Source organism: Melozone crissalis, unplaced genomic scaffold, assembly GCF_028551555.1.
Source record: "Melozone crissalis strain CALT ecotype California unplaced genomic scaffold, PUWL_Pcris_2 ptg000027l_1, whole genome shotgun sequence".
Lineage (NCBI taxonomy): Eukaryota > Metazoa > Chordata > Aves > Passeriformes > Passerellidae > Melozone > Melozone crissalis.
This window is the reverse complement of record NW_026535805.1, coordinates 25,958,834-25,976,828: the sequence shown is the minus strand read 5'-3', so window position 1 is coordinate 25,976,828 and position 17,995 is coordinate 25,958,834. Positions and strand designations below refer to the sequence as shown.

The window sequence follows — 17,995 nt, the reverse complement described above, 5'->3', positions numbered from 1 at the left end:
CACTGGAAATCACCCCCCTGCTCACATTGCCTTGCATCTTTTCCCAGGAGTTAAGGCCCCAGGAAAAGCACCTGGTGTGGCAGTATTTTTAAAGAAGAAGGAATAATGAGCAAATTATTTTCTGTTACCTCTGAATGCGTTATTTTGTAAAGTGTCATTTTTTGGTGGAAGTTTCATGATGGTACCAGACACATTGACTAAAAAGTCTTCCTTTTGCTCTATAATCTGTAAGTTTCCATGTGAAAATTTCTCCATGATGCAAGAATTTTCTTCTTTTTGATAAACAAAACACACAACTGGTTCATATACGATACACTGGGACGGCTTCTGTTGGCTTCAGAATCTATTTAGCTTAGTCATTAGGTTTTCCATAATTCAGAAGAGTGGGGCAAATTGAAAAGAACAGTCTTGACAAGGTGGAAAATAAGGTCAGCTTGGTGTTTCATTCCAACAGTAATGCCCTGCTGATCCTTTAGAAGGACCAGCACTCAAAATAAAGTTGCATCTGCGTTATGTGAGATACACAAAAATGAATAAATGCCACATGAAATAAAATCAACCTGGAAAATAGGAATCTTGCTAGGATGGTGAAAACCTGTTGAGAGCTTTCTAGCCTGCCAAATGTCAGTCATGGCAGCAGGTGTTCTCCTGGTTAGCAGCAGGATGAAGGAGAACCTTCCATGCATTTTGCAAATACTTGGTCTACTTTCTCACTCATTATACGTTGAAATCCCCACATTTTGGAAGACATAGGTGCAACACAAGTTCTTTTGATCTGATGAACTACTATGTAGAATAGTCAACTTTCTGATCCAGAGCTGTGGTAAGAATTTCAAACACTGCACATCTATGTGTAATTCTATCCAGAATTTTGGCAGCACATAATGAAATTACAAGTAAAATTATAAATTCTGTAATCACATGAAATTTCTTGTAATTAAAAAAAAATAGTTCAAGGGTTTTGGTTTTTTTTTTCAAATTACAGTAATGTATTAATGAAAGTGCCAAGGTATTTCCTGGACTAAAGTTTTACTTTATGAGGGATATAAAAATGTCTGGTCTAGATTTTTGGGTTTTAGTAGTCATTACTACTCGTTTTAGTACAGAGTTTGTTCTTTTTTACAACTTAAAAATGTGTCATAATGATAAGGGAAAAATACAAAATTCACATAAGTAAAATAAATGTGATGATTTCTGATATTACTTCTGTATACTTTTAGTAAAGAAGATTTGTAGATTTAGATGTGTAAAGCAATCTAAAATACATCTGGTATAGATATTTGTATTTAGGAGCTTCTTAATTTAATGCCTTATGACTTGATTAGGTTTTTCTCTCTGCTTTTCTTACAGCTGTGACATTATCCTGATAACAGTTGCTGGGATGAAACTCCTCCGCTCCTCATTCTGTAATCCTATTAATCAGTTTGTTACTTTGAGCTTTACTGTGATCTTCTTCCGATTTGACTACAGAGACATTTCGGAAAATTTCTTGCTGGATTTCTTCATGATGTCCATCGTGTTTCATAAGGCAAGTTTTAGAGCTCCTATAATTTTGTTGGAAAAAAAGAATATTTTCAGTTTCACCTGGCTGATCAATACACGTTAGGACTTTTTTGAAGTAATGAATGCATACATAGACTCAAATTATTGGTATTATAGAGGAAAAAATCTGTAAATTGAAAAAAAGCCTTTGATTAAATGTTTTTTTCTGGCTTTGTGCAATGTTTTTCATCTACTTTTTGTTCACGTGCTGCTGTCTAATGTTCCGAATTGTTGTTTTCAAGAGGAGAATCCTCAATGAGTTTGAAAGAGCCTCTTGGGTCATTAGTGCAGGACTGCCCTCCAGATCAATCGCCTGGTGTTTTTATCTCGGTTTCCTTTGAATGCCTCTAGTGGTTGACTCAACAACTTCCTTTGGGAAATTATTCCATTATCTAATCATCCTCATGATAATAAATGTTTTCCTAATGTCAGCCTTAACATTTTTCTTTTCCTATTTTCAGTCTCTTATCCTTGTGATGCTGCCCTTAACCTTAACCTCAGTGCTCCTTCCTCTCTATTACATTGTTAACTCTTGAAGTGTGCTCCAGTTGAGTTCATTTAAAAACTACCAAACCCTTTCTGCATCAGTCAGGTCAGACCCTGTCTTTATTTGGAATCTAAGCTGTTTCACTGAAGGAATTAGGCTTAACTGATACCTTGAGAAAACATGACAAAGTACTGAAGATTTGAAAGTATTCATCCAAGGGTAATTCTAGTGAGGTGTTTGGTTTTTTTGTTCTTTGTTTTATTGGGGTTTTTTTCTCAGGCTTCTTTTCTTGGTTTCTTCTTCTAAAATATTCCCACTTATATGTGTGAGTATGTCCCAGCTAGCGTCCCTTAGTTGGTGAGAGAAGAGAGACATGGTTCTGTATTGATTACTGCATGTGCTGTGGAGATATTTAACCCTTCTTCACAAGTAGCACCAGCTCATACTGCTGTCTGTGCCCACCTGGAAGTTTCAGGCCCATTATGAAAACCTGCGGTTAATTGGTGTTATGTTGGGAGTTCCCAGTCATTTAGGGAAAGAGTGAAGGAGAAATTACATGCTTTTCCTCCTTTATTTTTGTGCTGCTGTAAGGGAGGATGAGAAAGGAGGACTCACAATTTAGTGAGGTAACTTGAGCTCACACTTCTTGCTGAATTCTTGGCTCACACTCCAGCAGAAGCTTTATGTGCTTCAAGCCTTCACCCTCAGAACTGTTGTTCTGCTTTCTCTCTGCTGGGATGAGAGCAAGGGCTGGGGAGGAAGGGCAGAAGAGGAGTAGAAGAGATCAGACAAAACTCTGCTTTAACAAGATCCCCCTCCACCATACTCTGATCCTAAACCAAGACTAGAGTAATTTTTTAAGCTTCTAAGCTTAGAGTGAAAGATAACCAGCGAAGGCGATGCAGAGATTGCTCCCATTATGCCATTTACCATGTTCCCTAGAGAAAGGGGTAAATTTTTGTCTCCAGAGAAGTTTATTACTGCTAAGTCCCATGTCTGAATGATGATTTTCTTAGTCCTAAAGCTCATTCTCTGAAAACCTCTTTACAGGATCAAAAAATTATCTTCCCAGAATTGAAAGTTCCACTATTTGTTAATTCTTTTGAAAATGACCTCATGAGCATATCACAAAATACTGCTGTGAATTATTGCATGCTTTTGAAAGAAAGAGATATAACGTCTTTTCAGTAGGATTTTTGCAGAGGTTCTTGGGTAGATTGAAGCTACTGTTTACAGTAGAAAGACTAGTGTTAGCAGTGAGAATGAGATAACAAAGGATGCTTATTAAATTGAGATGTTTGCTACTGCTCTACTAGACTGAAGGCTGTACGGCAGACATGTTTTGAAAATGTGGTTTTAGCATTAATCTTCCATCTTCATATCTAACAATATCTGAAATTTTGCAGGTCATCAGTTCAGCAAGTGAAATCATCCTTGTTCCATTTAGAAGTTCTAAGTCAAATGGTTGAATTATTTATATTATAAAAGCACATGCACAGTTTCACAAAGATCATTAGATCCAATATGAAAAGTAGCATTGCAGATGATAGCAATTAAATTCCTTTTAATTTCAAATCATAAAGGGCATAACTTTTCTTTACCCTAATTAAGATTTGAGCTTTAATTAGCTCAGCATTGTGGAACTTCAGTAAAGGATATGATCACTTGAGGATAAAGATGATGTGTGTTTATTTCGTACTATAGCCTCTAAGCAAGCTGCATCCACCTTTCTTCCTAAAAGCTTTATGGGTCTTCACAGATTCTGTCTGTATTTCAGTCATTTTTATGTTTGCACTTATTTTTTAAAATACAGACAAAATCTGAAATACTGTCTAGAACTGTCACCTTTAGCTATGCAGCGTTTATTACACAGCCATCACTGATTTCTGTTTGCACGTTGAAAATGTCAGTTTGCCACACTCTTAATTAGGGAACACTAGAAGCACTGTCTTAGTCATAGTGATGGCAGTTTTTAAGCAAGTTTACCCCACAAAAAGCTTTGCATGCTTTCAAAACATGGTGATAATATTTTTTTCTTCTACTAGGCTCTGGGGAAGAAAGAATCTAAATTCAATAGACATTCACAACTGCACTAGTCACTCTTGATGCAGATTATATGGAATAAAACTTTACTAATAATGTTTGGTAGAGTATTTCTAAATAGATCACTGATTGTGCTTCCCTTGTTTTCCCCATTGTGCTGTTAATTTAATGTAATTTAGTCAAATCAGAAACTCCAAATGAGCATACTGCTCCCTGAGCAAGCTGGGACACGGAAGTCCGAATTGCTGCTCACAGATTTTTATCTCTCTTAGCCAAAACACCCACACTGAGGTAACACAGAGAACAAGAGAGTCTACTCAGTTCTATTCCTGTGATTTTTTTTTGTCTTTTTAACTTTATAAGACTTACTAATGTAACACAGTTAATTCAATTATTTTTAAAAAATTATTAGCTGTTTACATTTTGACAATTCACAGAATGTGAAAACACTAAATGTTGATTTAGGCATATGCAGAGTGTGCTATTTTGTATTTCAAATTGCCTTGGGAAGGCAGCAAGATAAACATTTAGGAAATATTTTCTTACTTGTTTTTGAGAATGATTGCAGCTTTAAATTCAAGCGAAACAGGACGTCTCCATCTTTCTTAAACTAAGACTTTCCATGTAGCAAGATCAGGTTGTGTCCTTGACTACAACCAGGGGATCTTCTGTCCAAAACTCCTGTTGTCTATAATCTTTAAATCAGAGCTGAATGGCCTTTTAAAAGTTTGTGGTTGCTTATTCAACATGTGTGGGTGTAATGCTCTGATGTATATTCTACAGGAAGTCAAACCAGATAATCAAGACAGTCTTGGTCTACATGACTCCATGTAAACTTTTCAAATGAGCCACTTGTTCTCCCTGGCTGTTTTAGGAGATAATGTCAGTGCAAAGATTAATAAGAATGTTCATATTAAGTGAAAATGGAAACCCACAAAAAACGGAGAATATATTCTTCCTAGGCATAGCAAAGATGGAATATATAATAGGATTAACAGGTTTTAGGAGATTTCTTCCTAGACTTTTAACACTAGGAAAAATTCTGAGACTCTTTCCTGTAATAGAGTAAAAAAAAAAAAAAAAAGAGAAAAAAACCCCCCAAACATGGAAATATTAAATGGTTTGAATAGTTTATTTGGAACTGATGAAAAGATGGATATTTCTTCAATTCCTTTGCTGTCTATTGACATAATATTTACCTGAGGGAAAGCTCTAACATATGCAAAAGCTATCAGAGGAGGAGCATGTGGATGGTTAAGTGATATTATAGCTCATCCAGTCCATTTTTCTTCAGTGTGATAAAAACAAGCAAACAAAAAGTAAAACAGTAATGTACCCAGCACTGCCTTCTGTGGCAGATGTGTGAGATGCCTTTGAAAGGTCTGGACTAGCTGCTCAAGAATAAACCAGTATTTAAGCATGAAGTAGAAGTGAATGCAAATCATTCAAACAGCAGGGATATCAGTTTGAAATTGGCTGAATGTTAACAAGAATGCTCAGGGCAGGACTTGTCCCCAGCTATTTTGCTGTGCTCTGTTAAAAATGTGGTTTTCCGTTTCATCCAGTGCCACAGGCATCCTCTAAATTTTGCTGGTCGAAAGGAGTCATAGTATCTCCCTGAACTGCTTTTGGAACCTCAAGCAGAGCTGATGTTGAGCTGAAGGAGCAAAGACAGCAAAAACCTCTGTACTGTGCTGTGGATGCTCCTGGCTGTAGTGTGCCCTTGGCTACTACAAAAGCCTAGCGGGAGGTTCTTGCCATTCCCTTCACTCCTGGGAGCTTGCTGCTAAACTGGCTCTTACCAGCACCTTTTTCATCTCTACAGCACAACTGGGAAATTATACTTGTACTTTGGAATATGGATTTTTCACAAATCTGTGCAGCTTCCTTTAAGCCTTAAAGAGTGAGCCACCCCTAGCCTACACACTCATCTACCACACAGATCTGAATGGGAATTATAAGTCCAAGTGCCATTAGCCTTCAAATGTATAGGAGTATAACTTCTTAGCTCTTTCACTGTCTTATATGTTACTGTCAGGTACTTTAATGGCCTCCTAATTTGTGTGTGTGTATGAACTAATTAGCAACACAAAAATATGAAATCACCTTATATTTTCTTATCATCAAGTCTTCTGAGGGTTCTGAATTTGTCTTCATGCATAAGGAAAAATAATCAAAGGAGCAGAGCTTGTTAAATTTGCCTTCATTAACACTGAATTTATTTGCCTAAGTACTCTTATTCCTGCTGAGCTCACTTAAATATACAATTTCCCTGTTTGATATTTTTTCCTCTTTCTCAGAATACATTTTCCAGCTAAAAAGGAATTCACATTTTTATAAGAATCTTTTCTCTTTCTGTATACTTCTTTCTCATATAGTATCCAAGACCACATGTTTATGAAAGATGATCTTTGTCAAAGTAGATCCAGCTAATGCAGCCAGTTTGTAGCAACCTTGCAGACCTTTGCTGATCAGGCTTAACTTTCAACATCTGCAACACAATCCTTTGGACAGGAAAGAAATTGTGTGTCATCTTGTTTTCCTTCATTTTATGAGAAAGTGCTGCCAAGTGCATTGACCTTCTTGGTGCTTTGTTGAAGTCAAGTAATTAACCTATTGGATCTTTTTATTGCCACAAAGGCAATAAAACTCTTGGTTAGTTGGCATGTCTCATTGATTTAGGTGAGACTTATAATTCAAAAGCCTCACTCTTTTTCCTTTCCTCTTCTGATTTTTCACCCTTCTCTAAATCTGATGTTTCACTTCAAAGCTTCTAAGTCATTAATTCATATTTTAATCCATTCCTTGCCATTTGTGCATACTGAAATCCAATGTCTTAATCATCTCTAGCCTCTTGGCTCACAGCTGTTCCTTCAATTTCTGATATCTGGCATATAAACCCTTTTAAGACACTTTCTGCTGAGTAAAATACTGAAGGCTACTTCTGATATTTGACAGGATAATCCCAGTAGTATTTTCCATAGACTCCTTGGGCACTGTACAGTTCATGTTTCCTCTTAATATTGGAAAAATGGTTTAATTGATTTTTCATTCAGCCTTCTGTCACTGACCTCTTTGTCAGACTTCATTCATTACACGTTACAATTTACATTTTCTCTCTCCTTTTTTTGTGGGTTTTTTTTTTTTTTTGTTTTTTGTTTTTTTTTTTTTTGTTTGTTTGTTTTTTCTCTAGAATGGGGCAAGTGCATTTGGGGCTTCAGGGAGATGTACACCCACTCCCTGGCTCAGCATGGCTCAGTGTGCACTGAGGTCTATGTCCATGTGCATTCATGCTGATAGAGGCCTGTTCTGTCTGTGTTGATGCAGGCACTGAAAGAGAAATCTGGAGTACCTCAGTGCAAACTTGGTATTTTTTCTTATGTCCACCTTTACCACAGAATGTTAGAATGGCTTGGGTTGGAAGGGACTTCAAATACCATCGAGTTCCAACTCCCCTGCCATGGGCAGGGACACATTCTACCGGATCAGGTTGCTCAAAGCCCCATCCAGCCTGGCCTTGAACACTTCCATGGATCAGCTTCTCTGGGCATTGTTCCAGTGCCTCACCACCCTCCTAGTGAAGAATTTCTTCCTAATACTTTATGTAAATCTCTTTTAGTTAAAAACCATTCCCCCTTCTCCTATCACTCCAGACCCCTATAAAAAGCCCGTCTTTCCAGCTCTCTTGTAGGTCTCCTTTCAGTACTGCAAAGCTGCTTTAAAGTCTCTCTGGAGCCTTCTCTTCACCAGGCAGAACAGCCCCAGCTCTCTCAGCCTTTTCTTCATAGGAGAGGCACTCCATTCCTCTGACCATCCTCTGGACCCACTCTAATGGGTTCATGTCTTTCTTGGGCTGGGCACCCCAGAGCTGGATGCAGGGTTCCAGGTGGGCTCTCACCAGAACAGAGGGGCAGAATCCCCTCCCTGGCCCTGCTGCCCACACTGCTTTGGATGCAGCCCAGGACACATTTGGTTTCATGGCTGGGTCATGTCTAGCCTCTCATCCATCCCCATCCCCAAGTCCTTCTCACAGGGCTGCCATTTTATCCATTCTGAGCAGCCTGTGTTTGTGCCTGGGTTTGTCCAGCCCAGATGCAGGACCTTTCACTTGCCTTTGTTCAACAACATGAGGTTTGCCTGTGCCCAGTCCTTTCAAAAATGAAATTTCTGGGAAGATACAGTGTTGGCAGATTCCATGCCTGTGAAGGCTTTACTGAAAATGCCTGAATCAGTGCAGCTGAGGAGTGCACTCCCAGCTGCATTGATTTATTTTGCCTGTCTGGCCCTCTTCATATTGAGCTGGCATGCCCTGATCACCTTTTGCCCACCTTGGGCAAATATGTGAGTCTGTTTCTTTGCAATGCCACAGGTTCCTTCCCTGGGCTCTTGCTATCAGCTGACAATGAAGGAAGAGGCAGGATCTGCCATGAGCAGATCTAGGGCTCTGTTAGGCTTTATCATCATCTTATTGTCATAATCCTTACCATAATTACATCTGGCTAACATTTAACTTTAATTGTAAGGCTTTCAAGGCTTGCTGCTCAAACTGCTTAACACATGCCTGTTTTGTACAGTGTCATTCTTAAGTGCTGAATGTTGTGCTTGAGGAATATATTCTTTCCTCCAAGGTTTGATATCAGACACTTGGACTGATTATATTTTCATTCTCTTTCTTGTATGTATTGCATTAGACAACGATTTTGAAGCCCACAATGTAAAGGCTTCAAGTGTCTGTAACCATGTGCAGGTAAAGACATCCTGGAAAGTATTTGTTGTAGGCTCAAACACAGCTGTCCAAATACAACATAGAATGTCACAATGACTTAAGACATAAGCAGTAAAAACCTTTAGTATTTCCAGTAGATCTTGTTTTGCAGGATTTCATAGGTGAAGTTTGTTTCAAATGGTGTTAAATAAAAACCCAAAAGTCAATGATTTGCAAAGCAAAGCAATGAACAAGAGTAAAATTATTCTAGCAAGTTTAATTTTATGTCCTTAAACACATGCATACTTACAGCTTTTCACTCTTGATGTATATTCGTTTTTATTGACATACCAAAAAGAAAATAAAAATATACCAGTAGATATTAGAATTTAATTCTGAAAGCTGGAGTTTCCACTTGATCAGAATTAGCTTAACATGAAGAAGTAAATACTCCTCTCAGAGTCTTCATTCAAATCATCTCAAGGTCACAGGATCTAAAGAGGAATATAAAGAATACCTGTTCAAACTAAATAATTTCTTTCTGCACTTAACTTTTTTAATCTCAATTTGTGTTGCATGTAGAGCATGTAGCTATATATATTTATATATATGACCATTATTTTGGTTTAAAACCTATGTGTATTTATATACACAGTTTTTTAAAACCTAGAAAAATTTAAACTTAGCAGGAAATGTTAATGTTTATGCATTATTTAGTCCCAGAGTTGCCAAGAAGCCTGCCCACACAAAATCCCAGCAGATGCCAAACAAATAGAAGGGCCGCCAGAAGCTGAGAGCATTGCATAGTCTCCATCTCACACTGAGTCATTTAAATTCAGGTGTTAACCTCTGCCTAGTTTATTAAAATCTACCAAACTGAGAAGAGAATGCACAATTTTAGTGATGTTTCAGACTCCACAAATCTTTAATTTTTTATGTATGTTAACTAATTTCCATAAAATTTAAGTAAGAATAACCAGATTTAAAGAAAATCCTGGGAAGATGAGTCTTTGCTTTTGCTTTGTTTATTACTCACTGGTGCACCAGAAAACTGTAGAGGCTTCAGAACTCATAGAAGGCTTAAAGATGATTAAGGTAAAATGTGTGTCCACATAAAATAAACATGAAAGATGGATGCATGTTCTGCACTTTTACTTGATGGTAGTGCTGGTTTAAATTCACCAGACATGCTGATAATTTAAGGTCTTTATCAAAGACTTTGAAAAACTGTTTACTGTGTAAAACTGTCACATGCATAAATATATCTAGGAATATTAGAACTTTTATGCCCCCTACATAATATATAATTATATATTATAAATAGTATATAAACATATAATAGTTTCTGCTTATTGAACTGTAGAAAACACTGAAGATCTAATAAGGCTTAATAAAAATGTTCTTTTATAAATCATTCTAAACTGGGATGTAGAGGTCTTAAATAAAAATTAATCTTTTATATATGCTTAAGGAAGTGATTATAAAAAGAGGGTTAAAATTCACCAGAGACTATTTTTTTTTTCACCTTGACTTTAGAATGTTCCCTCTTTGTATCTAGTACTGTTCACCTTACCCTCATTCAAACAGAACTCTACTGGGGATAATTTGTGTGTTTCACAGAACCACAGAAGGGCTGAGGTGTCCCATCAGGTCCCATGGAAGTGGGTTTTTTCTAGTGTGGTTTGATGTGCCTTTAACTAATCCTTTGCTATGTAGAGTGTCTCAATTTCTCCATGCTTCCTCACAGCTCTCAGGGGCCTCTGGCTTGATGGGTCACTAGTAAAGCCAAGCCAAGGAAGGCATTGAGCACTTCTCCCTTCCCCGTGCCCTTTGTCACCAAGTCCCGTGCCCCATCCCTCAGCAGGTCCATGTGATTTTTCCAGTTTGTGTGTTGCTGTCAATACACCTGTAAAAGTTCTTTCTGTGGCCTTTTACTTTCCTCAAGAGACTCAGCCCCAGATGGGCTTTGCCTTTTCTCTTTCGAATTCATTCTGTATTGTTTCTGACAATGTAAAAGAGATGAAGGTTTTCCTCTTTAGCTCATGTCTTCAAATTACTGAAGGTTGAAATGAAGCTAGTTGCAGTTGAAATAAGAGAATGGCTCAGTCTCCCCTATTTATAAAGGCAATTTTTAGCAGCTTCAGTTTCTTTCTGTGAGTTTCCCTGTCAGATACAGGAGGAAGCATATTGCAAATTGGATGAAACTGATAAGGAGAAACAGTTTCTTAGATCGTTCTAGCAAAATAAAAAAGAGAAAATGTAAAGCCAAGTCCTCCTTTTTAAATCTCAGGGTTGTAGTTGGTGGATGACATCACCTTTAGCAATTATAGTTAGAGATGTAAAATGCTAATGGCATATTACCCTGAAGGCATTTTGCAGAACATGCCCTGGAAGCAGGGATTTAAGAGGTAAAAGAGACACTTGACAACTCTTAATGAAGGCAGTAGCTTGAAAATCACACATTTCCAGGCTTTTAAGTGCAGTGTTGTAAGGCTTTCAAAAATGAAGAGAGGTTCACTAAAGCATTTTGCTTCATGTTCTCGAATGGAAATGAGCTCCTTTGCCTGTCTTGTGGCAGTGTTAGCTGAGAGGAAAGTGTTGGAAGAAACAGCAGCAAGTTCAAGCAGTGGGGAGTGCAGAAGCAGTAGGACTTGTTAGATACAACAGGGAACCTGGGCTTCATGGGCCAGCTTTTGCAAGGTGTAAATATTAAAGAACAAATGAAAATTATATATTGGAACAAAGAGCCAGAAGAGTGTCCTCCTGGATTTGGTTTCCTAGCAGATGGAAAACCTGAGGTTTTTTTGTGATTTGAAAACCTTTTGATGAATTCTGTGCTTTGAGCACAGCTAGGGTAATTTATGACTCTGTGTTGTCAATCTGTAACTGGCAGAACTTTGCTGGGTTGTGCTGCAGTTTTAATTTTTTGAAGTTTCAAATGCAAGTCATCAGCTTTTTCCAGCCCTTCACTGAAATCTTTTTGCAGATAAAATTTTTCTTCCAGCTGTTCATTGTGGTGTTTCAGATAAATAAAACTGAAGTAAAACAAAGCAACACCACAACCTGCTAAATAAGATTCAAATACATAAATGTCCATTTGAGTTTCAGTTCAGTTTTACTTGCTTACTTTAATGCTGCAGTCTGCAAGTCCCATGTAGTATTTTTGACAGAAAACAAGGTTAGCAAGATATGAGTTTATCTCAGCAGGGGTAATCAGGCTGTGCATTGAAGGGTTGGAACAGCTTGTTTTTATCAGGGCTTTGGTGGTTTTAAATAGTATATCTGTGCAAAGTAAGTGTAATCTATACTTTGTGTATTGCTCCTAATTTGAGTCATGCCAAAACAAACAAAGTGGGTGAATCACTGCTTGCATCTCACCTGGAATGTTTATTAGTTGTAGCTGGAGCTAGGGTGACACTGGTTATACTGAGTCAGCAGCTGCTCTCTGATGGTTTTGTAGCACGAAGACCAAAGCAGGTCAATGCTACAAGTGATTCTTGCTTCCCTCACATTTGATATGCAATTATTTACTGCAATCTGTGGGGAAGCTCAGTGAAGCATCCTGTAAGTGCATTGCCACTGTGGATACAGATGGTCAAGTGGGACTTTGGGGCTGGTGACTTAAGGAGCTTTTGTCTGTGCTGATGAACTCTCTCAGTCTGTATGCAAGGTGCAGGTATGGAGTTGCCACCTAGAAATGAACCAGGGAGGATTTTCATTCAAAAGAATTCCTGGAGATTGTTTGAAAGAGTCAGACCAGAACCTTCCCAGATGCCTTTCTAGCAGTTTAAAAATATGCACAATATCAGTGCTTGAGAACATTCCCTGGAAGCATTTTAATGTACAAGTGTTGATACAGTTCAGTGTCTTTCAGGATGTTGGCAGAGTCTTGTTTTTCACTAACTCAAAAAAAAAATTACTCTAAGAAATTCAGCATATATTTGCTATATGAGCATGAAATATTGCATATACTCCTATTTTACTGTCAACTTCCCTGTGTGTTGAGCACTAATGTCTATTGATGGCCAAATCTTTCCTGACAGTTTGTCAGGAACCCACTCTGCAGTAGATGAGACACAAGAATCTGCTTTGGCCTGATGCCAAGAGAAATGACAGAGGGGGAGAAATGTATTCCAGGGAAAAAGTACACATTATTCTTGAATCAGAAACTGTTGAAGCACCAAGCATAATTTACAGGAAGCAAAAGTAAATTCATTGTGGTTTGCAGTTTGCACTGCACAACAATAAAAGCTCATATTTATGCAACTTTTTTTATGAGACAGTGGTCTTGAAACTGCAGCTACAATTCATTATTAATGCCATGCATATGCTTACATCATAACTTCTCCCATTGAGTCAAAAACTGGGAATGTTGTGCTCTTGAGAAGTTAGTCTGATTTCCATGAGCACAGTCACATGTCACACATTGAACTTTCTCTGTTCACTCTATCCAGTTTCTCCCGGAGTCTCCTCTCCTGTATCCGTCTGACTTGTGGTCATATGTAGTCAGTGAATATCAGAACCTGTTCTCCCACTTTCTAATTAGAACAGACATACTTCTGAAAGGTAATCTGGGAGCTGCCTCAGTATGGTGGTCAAAAATGTACCTCATTGCAAGTTTAAATTTTGAATGAAGAATATACTCTAATGCCTTACTGAATTTAGACCTTAATATGAAAGTTAATAATACAATATAACTTATCTCATGTTTATTCCAGGGCACAGTTTTTAAGTGTCTCTTTCAGATACTAGTTTAGAAATTATCTCAGTGCATATAAAATGACAATGTTTTTCTTTTTTTCCTTTATTTTTCAGCTGTGGGACCTACTGCAGAAGTTGCAGTTCATCATGACATACATTGCTCCCTGGCAGATTGCCTGGGGGTCATCGTTCCATGTTTTCGCTCAGCTCTTTGCAATACCTCATATCCTTTATAAATTTGTTTTGCTTTATTTTAAGTTCCTCTTCATGTATGCAATTTATATACAGTGTTTGAATGAGATTTGAAATTCTTAGGTAATTTAGTTGAAAATTTGGAAATCTCAGAACATCTGAGAAACACAGTTTTCTCTTTTTTTTTTTTCTTTTTTCTTTTTTTTTTTTTGGCTGCATAGGATCCGAAACTGGGAAACTGAACTCTGACTCAACCTGGTGTGTTTATTCCCACCCAGCCACATTCTGCAGATTACTTACTTCCCCAGTCCTCAGCACTGAGTTTTGATGCATCCAGAAAGAAATGTTGTGACAGACATATTGCAGGGCTTATGGCTGACTGAGCTCTCAAATATTAGTTTCTTTCTAATTTCTGCTACAACTGTCCTGATTTTTTTTTCAATTTCAGATGCAGCTAGATTTTTACATTTTAATGTAAATTTTTTTCATTGGGGTGCTGAGGAATATTCTCCTTTTTAACCTTTCAACTCTGTTTTATGAATAACTATATATGTTTGTCAGCATCAAGGCAGTCCTTCAGAAGCAGTCTGTTTTAGTGCCTCTTCCAGGGTGATCTCCAGGTTCGTGGATATGGGGAGTAAAACACAGAGTTCAATGACCTGTCTGTACGGTTAAAAACTGTATATTGAATTTTTAGTCCAAAATTACTCAATTTATATTCAAATTCAGTTAGAAACTTGATTGGATACAGAAAAAAAAAAAAACCTGAAAAACAATTTAACTGAACAAATGTAACTATATTGGCATCTAAGTCGTTACCAGATACTAACTTTTAATTTCTAACTTCCCTGTTAACCAAAGTTGTGGAAGAAGAGTTAACAAAGTGGTTCTAGTTCAGACCTTTCTGTTCTGATGAGTTCCCTTTGTACTGTTTGTTAGATGTATGCATTTAAGTCTTTGTTCCTTTCACCCCACAGGGCTGGGGATTTTTCCCTTGAGCGATTTCTTCCGTCTGCCCTTTGCTGTGAAGCATAAACAATGTTAAATAACAATGCTTATGTTTCTAGATGGCAGGAATAAATGGAAGCCTCAGAGAGAGGGAAGTGCACAGAGAATAACTCCCAGAGGGAAAGTTTTAGATTGTCTTCTTATAGAAGGAAAGCATTATAAAAGAGTGATCTGTCCTAAGAGGTTTAGTTTATTCATAGCAAATCCTTCCAGAATTTCACAATAAAAAAAAATTTTTCATTTCTGTTGGGGAAATGTATATGAATTTATTTAGCAAAACATTTAAGAACTAAGATTGCATTATAACAAGTTTCCCTTTGGTCACAAATATTTTCTGCAGTGGTAACTTTGCTCTTCATAAAATTACCAATTAAATTTTGCAAACTGGAAAGTAGCTAAACCAGAGTTTTGTTTGTTTACAGAGTTATTGCTAAAGTGATCTAGCCTAGCTTTTTATTATTTATATTTATAATATGCTTTGTAAATGAAAATCTGTCTTCTAAGGCAGTGCTGCAATTAAGATACTGGTTTAATGCTGAAGTTAATATTCCCACAACAGCAATAACTCTGCCTCTTTACATGGTAATTTTATTTGTTGTTATCATAACCCTGCAAACAGTAATGATGAATGCATGTTGCAGTTTACAGAGGTACTAAACCTGCCATTTCTTTACAGAGTTAATTATTTGTGACTCTTAATTGCTTCAATCAGTTCTGCAAACAGGATGTAAATTTTTAAATTTCGAAGTCCCTGGGTGAACTTTTGCTGCAGAGCTCAGTGATATGAGTAGTTCAGCACACTTTAATGCCTTGGAGTGCAGCATGAAGGGAACACGTGTGGAGCTTTGCCTGGTGGAGGTTGTAGAGTCTCCACCATTAGAAATCTTCAGGATTTTTAGTGAATGTCTATCAAGAGTCATATAGGTTTAGCTGATCCTGCTTGTGGCTGCTAGATGGAATACGTGACCCTTCAAAGTCCCTCTTAATTCTAAAATACCAGGAACAGGAATGGGCTTCAGACTTGAGGATAGATCTGCAACTTCCCTTCCTAGCATTTAAGTGGGTAAGATGAGGTTATGTATCTATAAATATCAACATGCTGAGAAAGTCAGTGTAGTTTGTGGTTCAAAGGCAGATTTAACCTAAAAAGGGAATAGTGAAATTTGAGGGGAAGAAAAAGAGTTTGTAGTTCAGATTATCCTGTTTAGGAGGGTTTCTGCTTTGGTTGTTTCAGGGTTAATGCTCTAACATCAGAAAGCAGAGCCCTGTGACAGTCAGTTTTCCCATCCTCTAAGTGGTTGTGTGCCTGGAAGGGACTTGTAGTAATTGCAAGTAAAAATGTGGATTTTGAGAAACAGAGGACTTGAGCTGGCCTTACTACATAATTTTATGTTAAAAGAAGAGGATGGAAGACTTTCAAAATGTCAGTCTTTCACTTACTTGTTTTGAAGCTGGTTTGAATTTAAACAGATTTTTAAATTGCAAGAATTAATCCTCAAAGGCAATGTTTTATTTAATGCTGAAGAGTTTTTAGCTTTGGGGTTTTTGATCTCAAAATTTGATTTTGGCCATGTTAGAAAGAAAATCCATTATTCACAAAGAAACAAGTTCTGCTTCCAGACAATGTAGCCTAACAAAGATGGTACACAGAAAACCTCGCTTGGGTCAGGTTAAAGGTCAGTGGAAGAAAGTATGCCTGTAAGTTTTTGACACTTTTATTTAGACATAATTAAAGCATTGGTATTTAAACTAAATAAATAATGACATAATACAGACAAATTAGATGTCCTCAAATAAAAATACCCCTGTGACAGATAATTGCCCACTGCACTTGTTACATGTATGTAAGAGTCAAATGCTGTCGCTTCCTCTCATGACATGCTTAGAGATGTGAAACAGTTAAAATCACTTTTCACAAATCAAATGGGTAGTGTCTTCTACTGTCCATTTAGTAGAGAATTATGTCTCCTGATAAAAAACCCCTGTTGCTTCTGATAATGTCTAAGACACAAACAGTTCACAGTGGTGTGCGAAATGTCTCAGCTCATGATGGTGGCAATTTTTAAATCAATCATTACATTAGTACCAACTTTAAAAAACTTGGTTTGCTACCCTTATCTGTCCTCTTTGTTCTCTCTTCCTCTCTTCAGCTCCCATGCCTCCTTCCCTTATCTGACACTTGTAAATACTTGTTCATCTTTCACAGCCAGTGCTTGGTTATGACTGCACTGTAATGTGACAGTTCAACTTTTCTGATGCACTTGCTTTTTGCTCTGTGCCACTTTTTAAAACTTTATACTCTCAGGGCAGCTCATTTTTCAGTCTCTCTAATGCACAAAGACACTGTTCCAGATCACTGTCTTTTAGTAAGTTTGAGAGATTTGAAAGGTATTTTTTGGCAAATATTTGTTTCTAGATTTTGCAAATGGCTTTTAAAGCCTGGCTAACTAGCAGTTTTATGGAAATGCTGTACCAAGAATGATGCTACTTTTGTTTAAGTGGGCTTTTTGTGAAGTCTCAGGGATTGTGGGACACATGTACAGTATTTTGCTATAAGAGAGTAAGCTGAAAAATTCTGGTTATTGGATGATTTTACCTGAAATTTAGATTGAAATGTGCTTGATCACTGTCCATTGATAGTGATTCCTTTAGTTCATGGCTTCTTTACTTTGCACCTCCCTCCCAAGAGAGATGTAAGGAATGACAGCTGGTCTCTTATGCCAGTTTGAAAGTATTTTTCCTAAAATTTCATGGATGTGGTATGAATTAATGAAGAATTTAAGCCTAACGTTTTATTTGGTTGCATTTATTTATGTTCCTTTTAACTTGCATCTTTTTCAGTATCCTTATCCATCTCCTAACTTACTTTCCAGCAACCTGAAATATGACTTTACATTTGAAGTAAACTATGGATTCAGGCATTCATTATGATGTTTATGTGTGATACTTACTACTCCCCTGTCCTCACCTTCTCACTTCTTATATATTTCAAAAAGTCTGAAATGCTGAACATTTTTTAGCTTTGGAATAGTAAATTCTTAGTAAGAATCAATGTGAAAACATGACTTTGAACCAGCAGGTTGGATCAAAGAGGCATAGTTTCTCCACATACAGTGTCGTTCCAAAAAAAGCAGAAGCCCACAGAATGGAACACTGGACACAGTGAAAGCAAGACTCTGGTGTGGAGAACAAATAATTTTCCAGAGATTGGTTTTTTCCTCATGTGTGTGTGTGTTTTAAACTGTGTGTGAGACTCCGGAAAGGCACTTTTATGTTACAGAAGGTAGCTTAGGTAGCTGGAAAAGGGTGTTTGCTGC

At 37.3% G+C, this 17,995-nt stretch overlaps 1 protein-coding gene across 1 annotated transcript in view; it reads left to right on the top strand.

The window, feature by feature from the left end:
* PCNX2 (pecanex 2) overlaps positions 1–17,995 on the top strand; it is a 154,765-nt gene that overhangs the window by 79,562 nt on the left and 57,208 nt on the right. The window contains exons 21-22 of the mRNA XM_054280537.1: positions 1,351–1,528; positions 13,593–13,702. Coding sequence (XP_054136512.1) covers positions 1,351–1,528; positions 13,593–13,702 — 288 coding nt within the window. The remainder of the gene's footprint in view (positions 1–1,350; positions 1,529–13,592; positions 13,703–17,995) is intronic.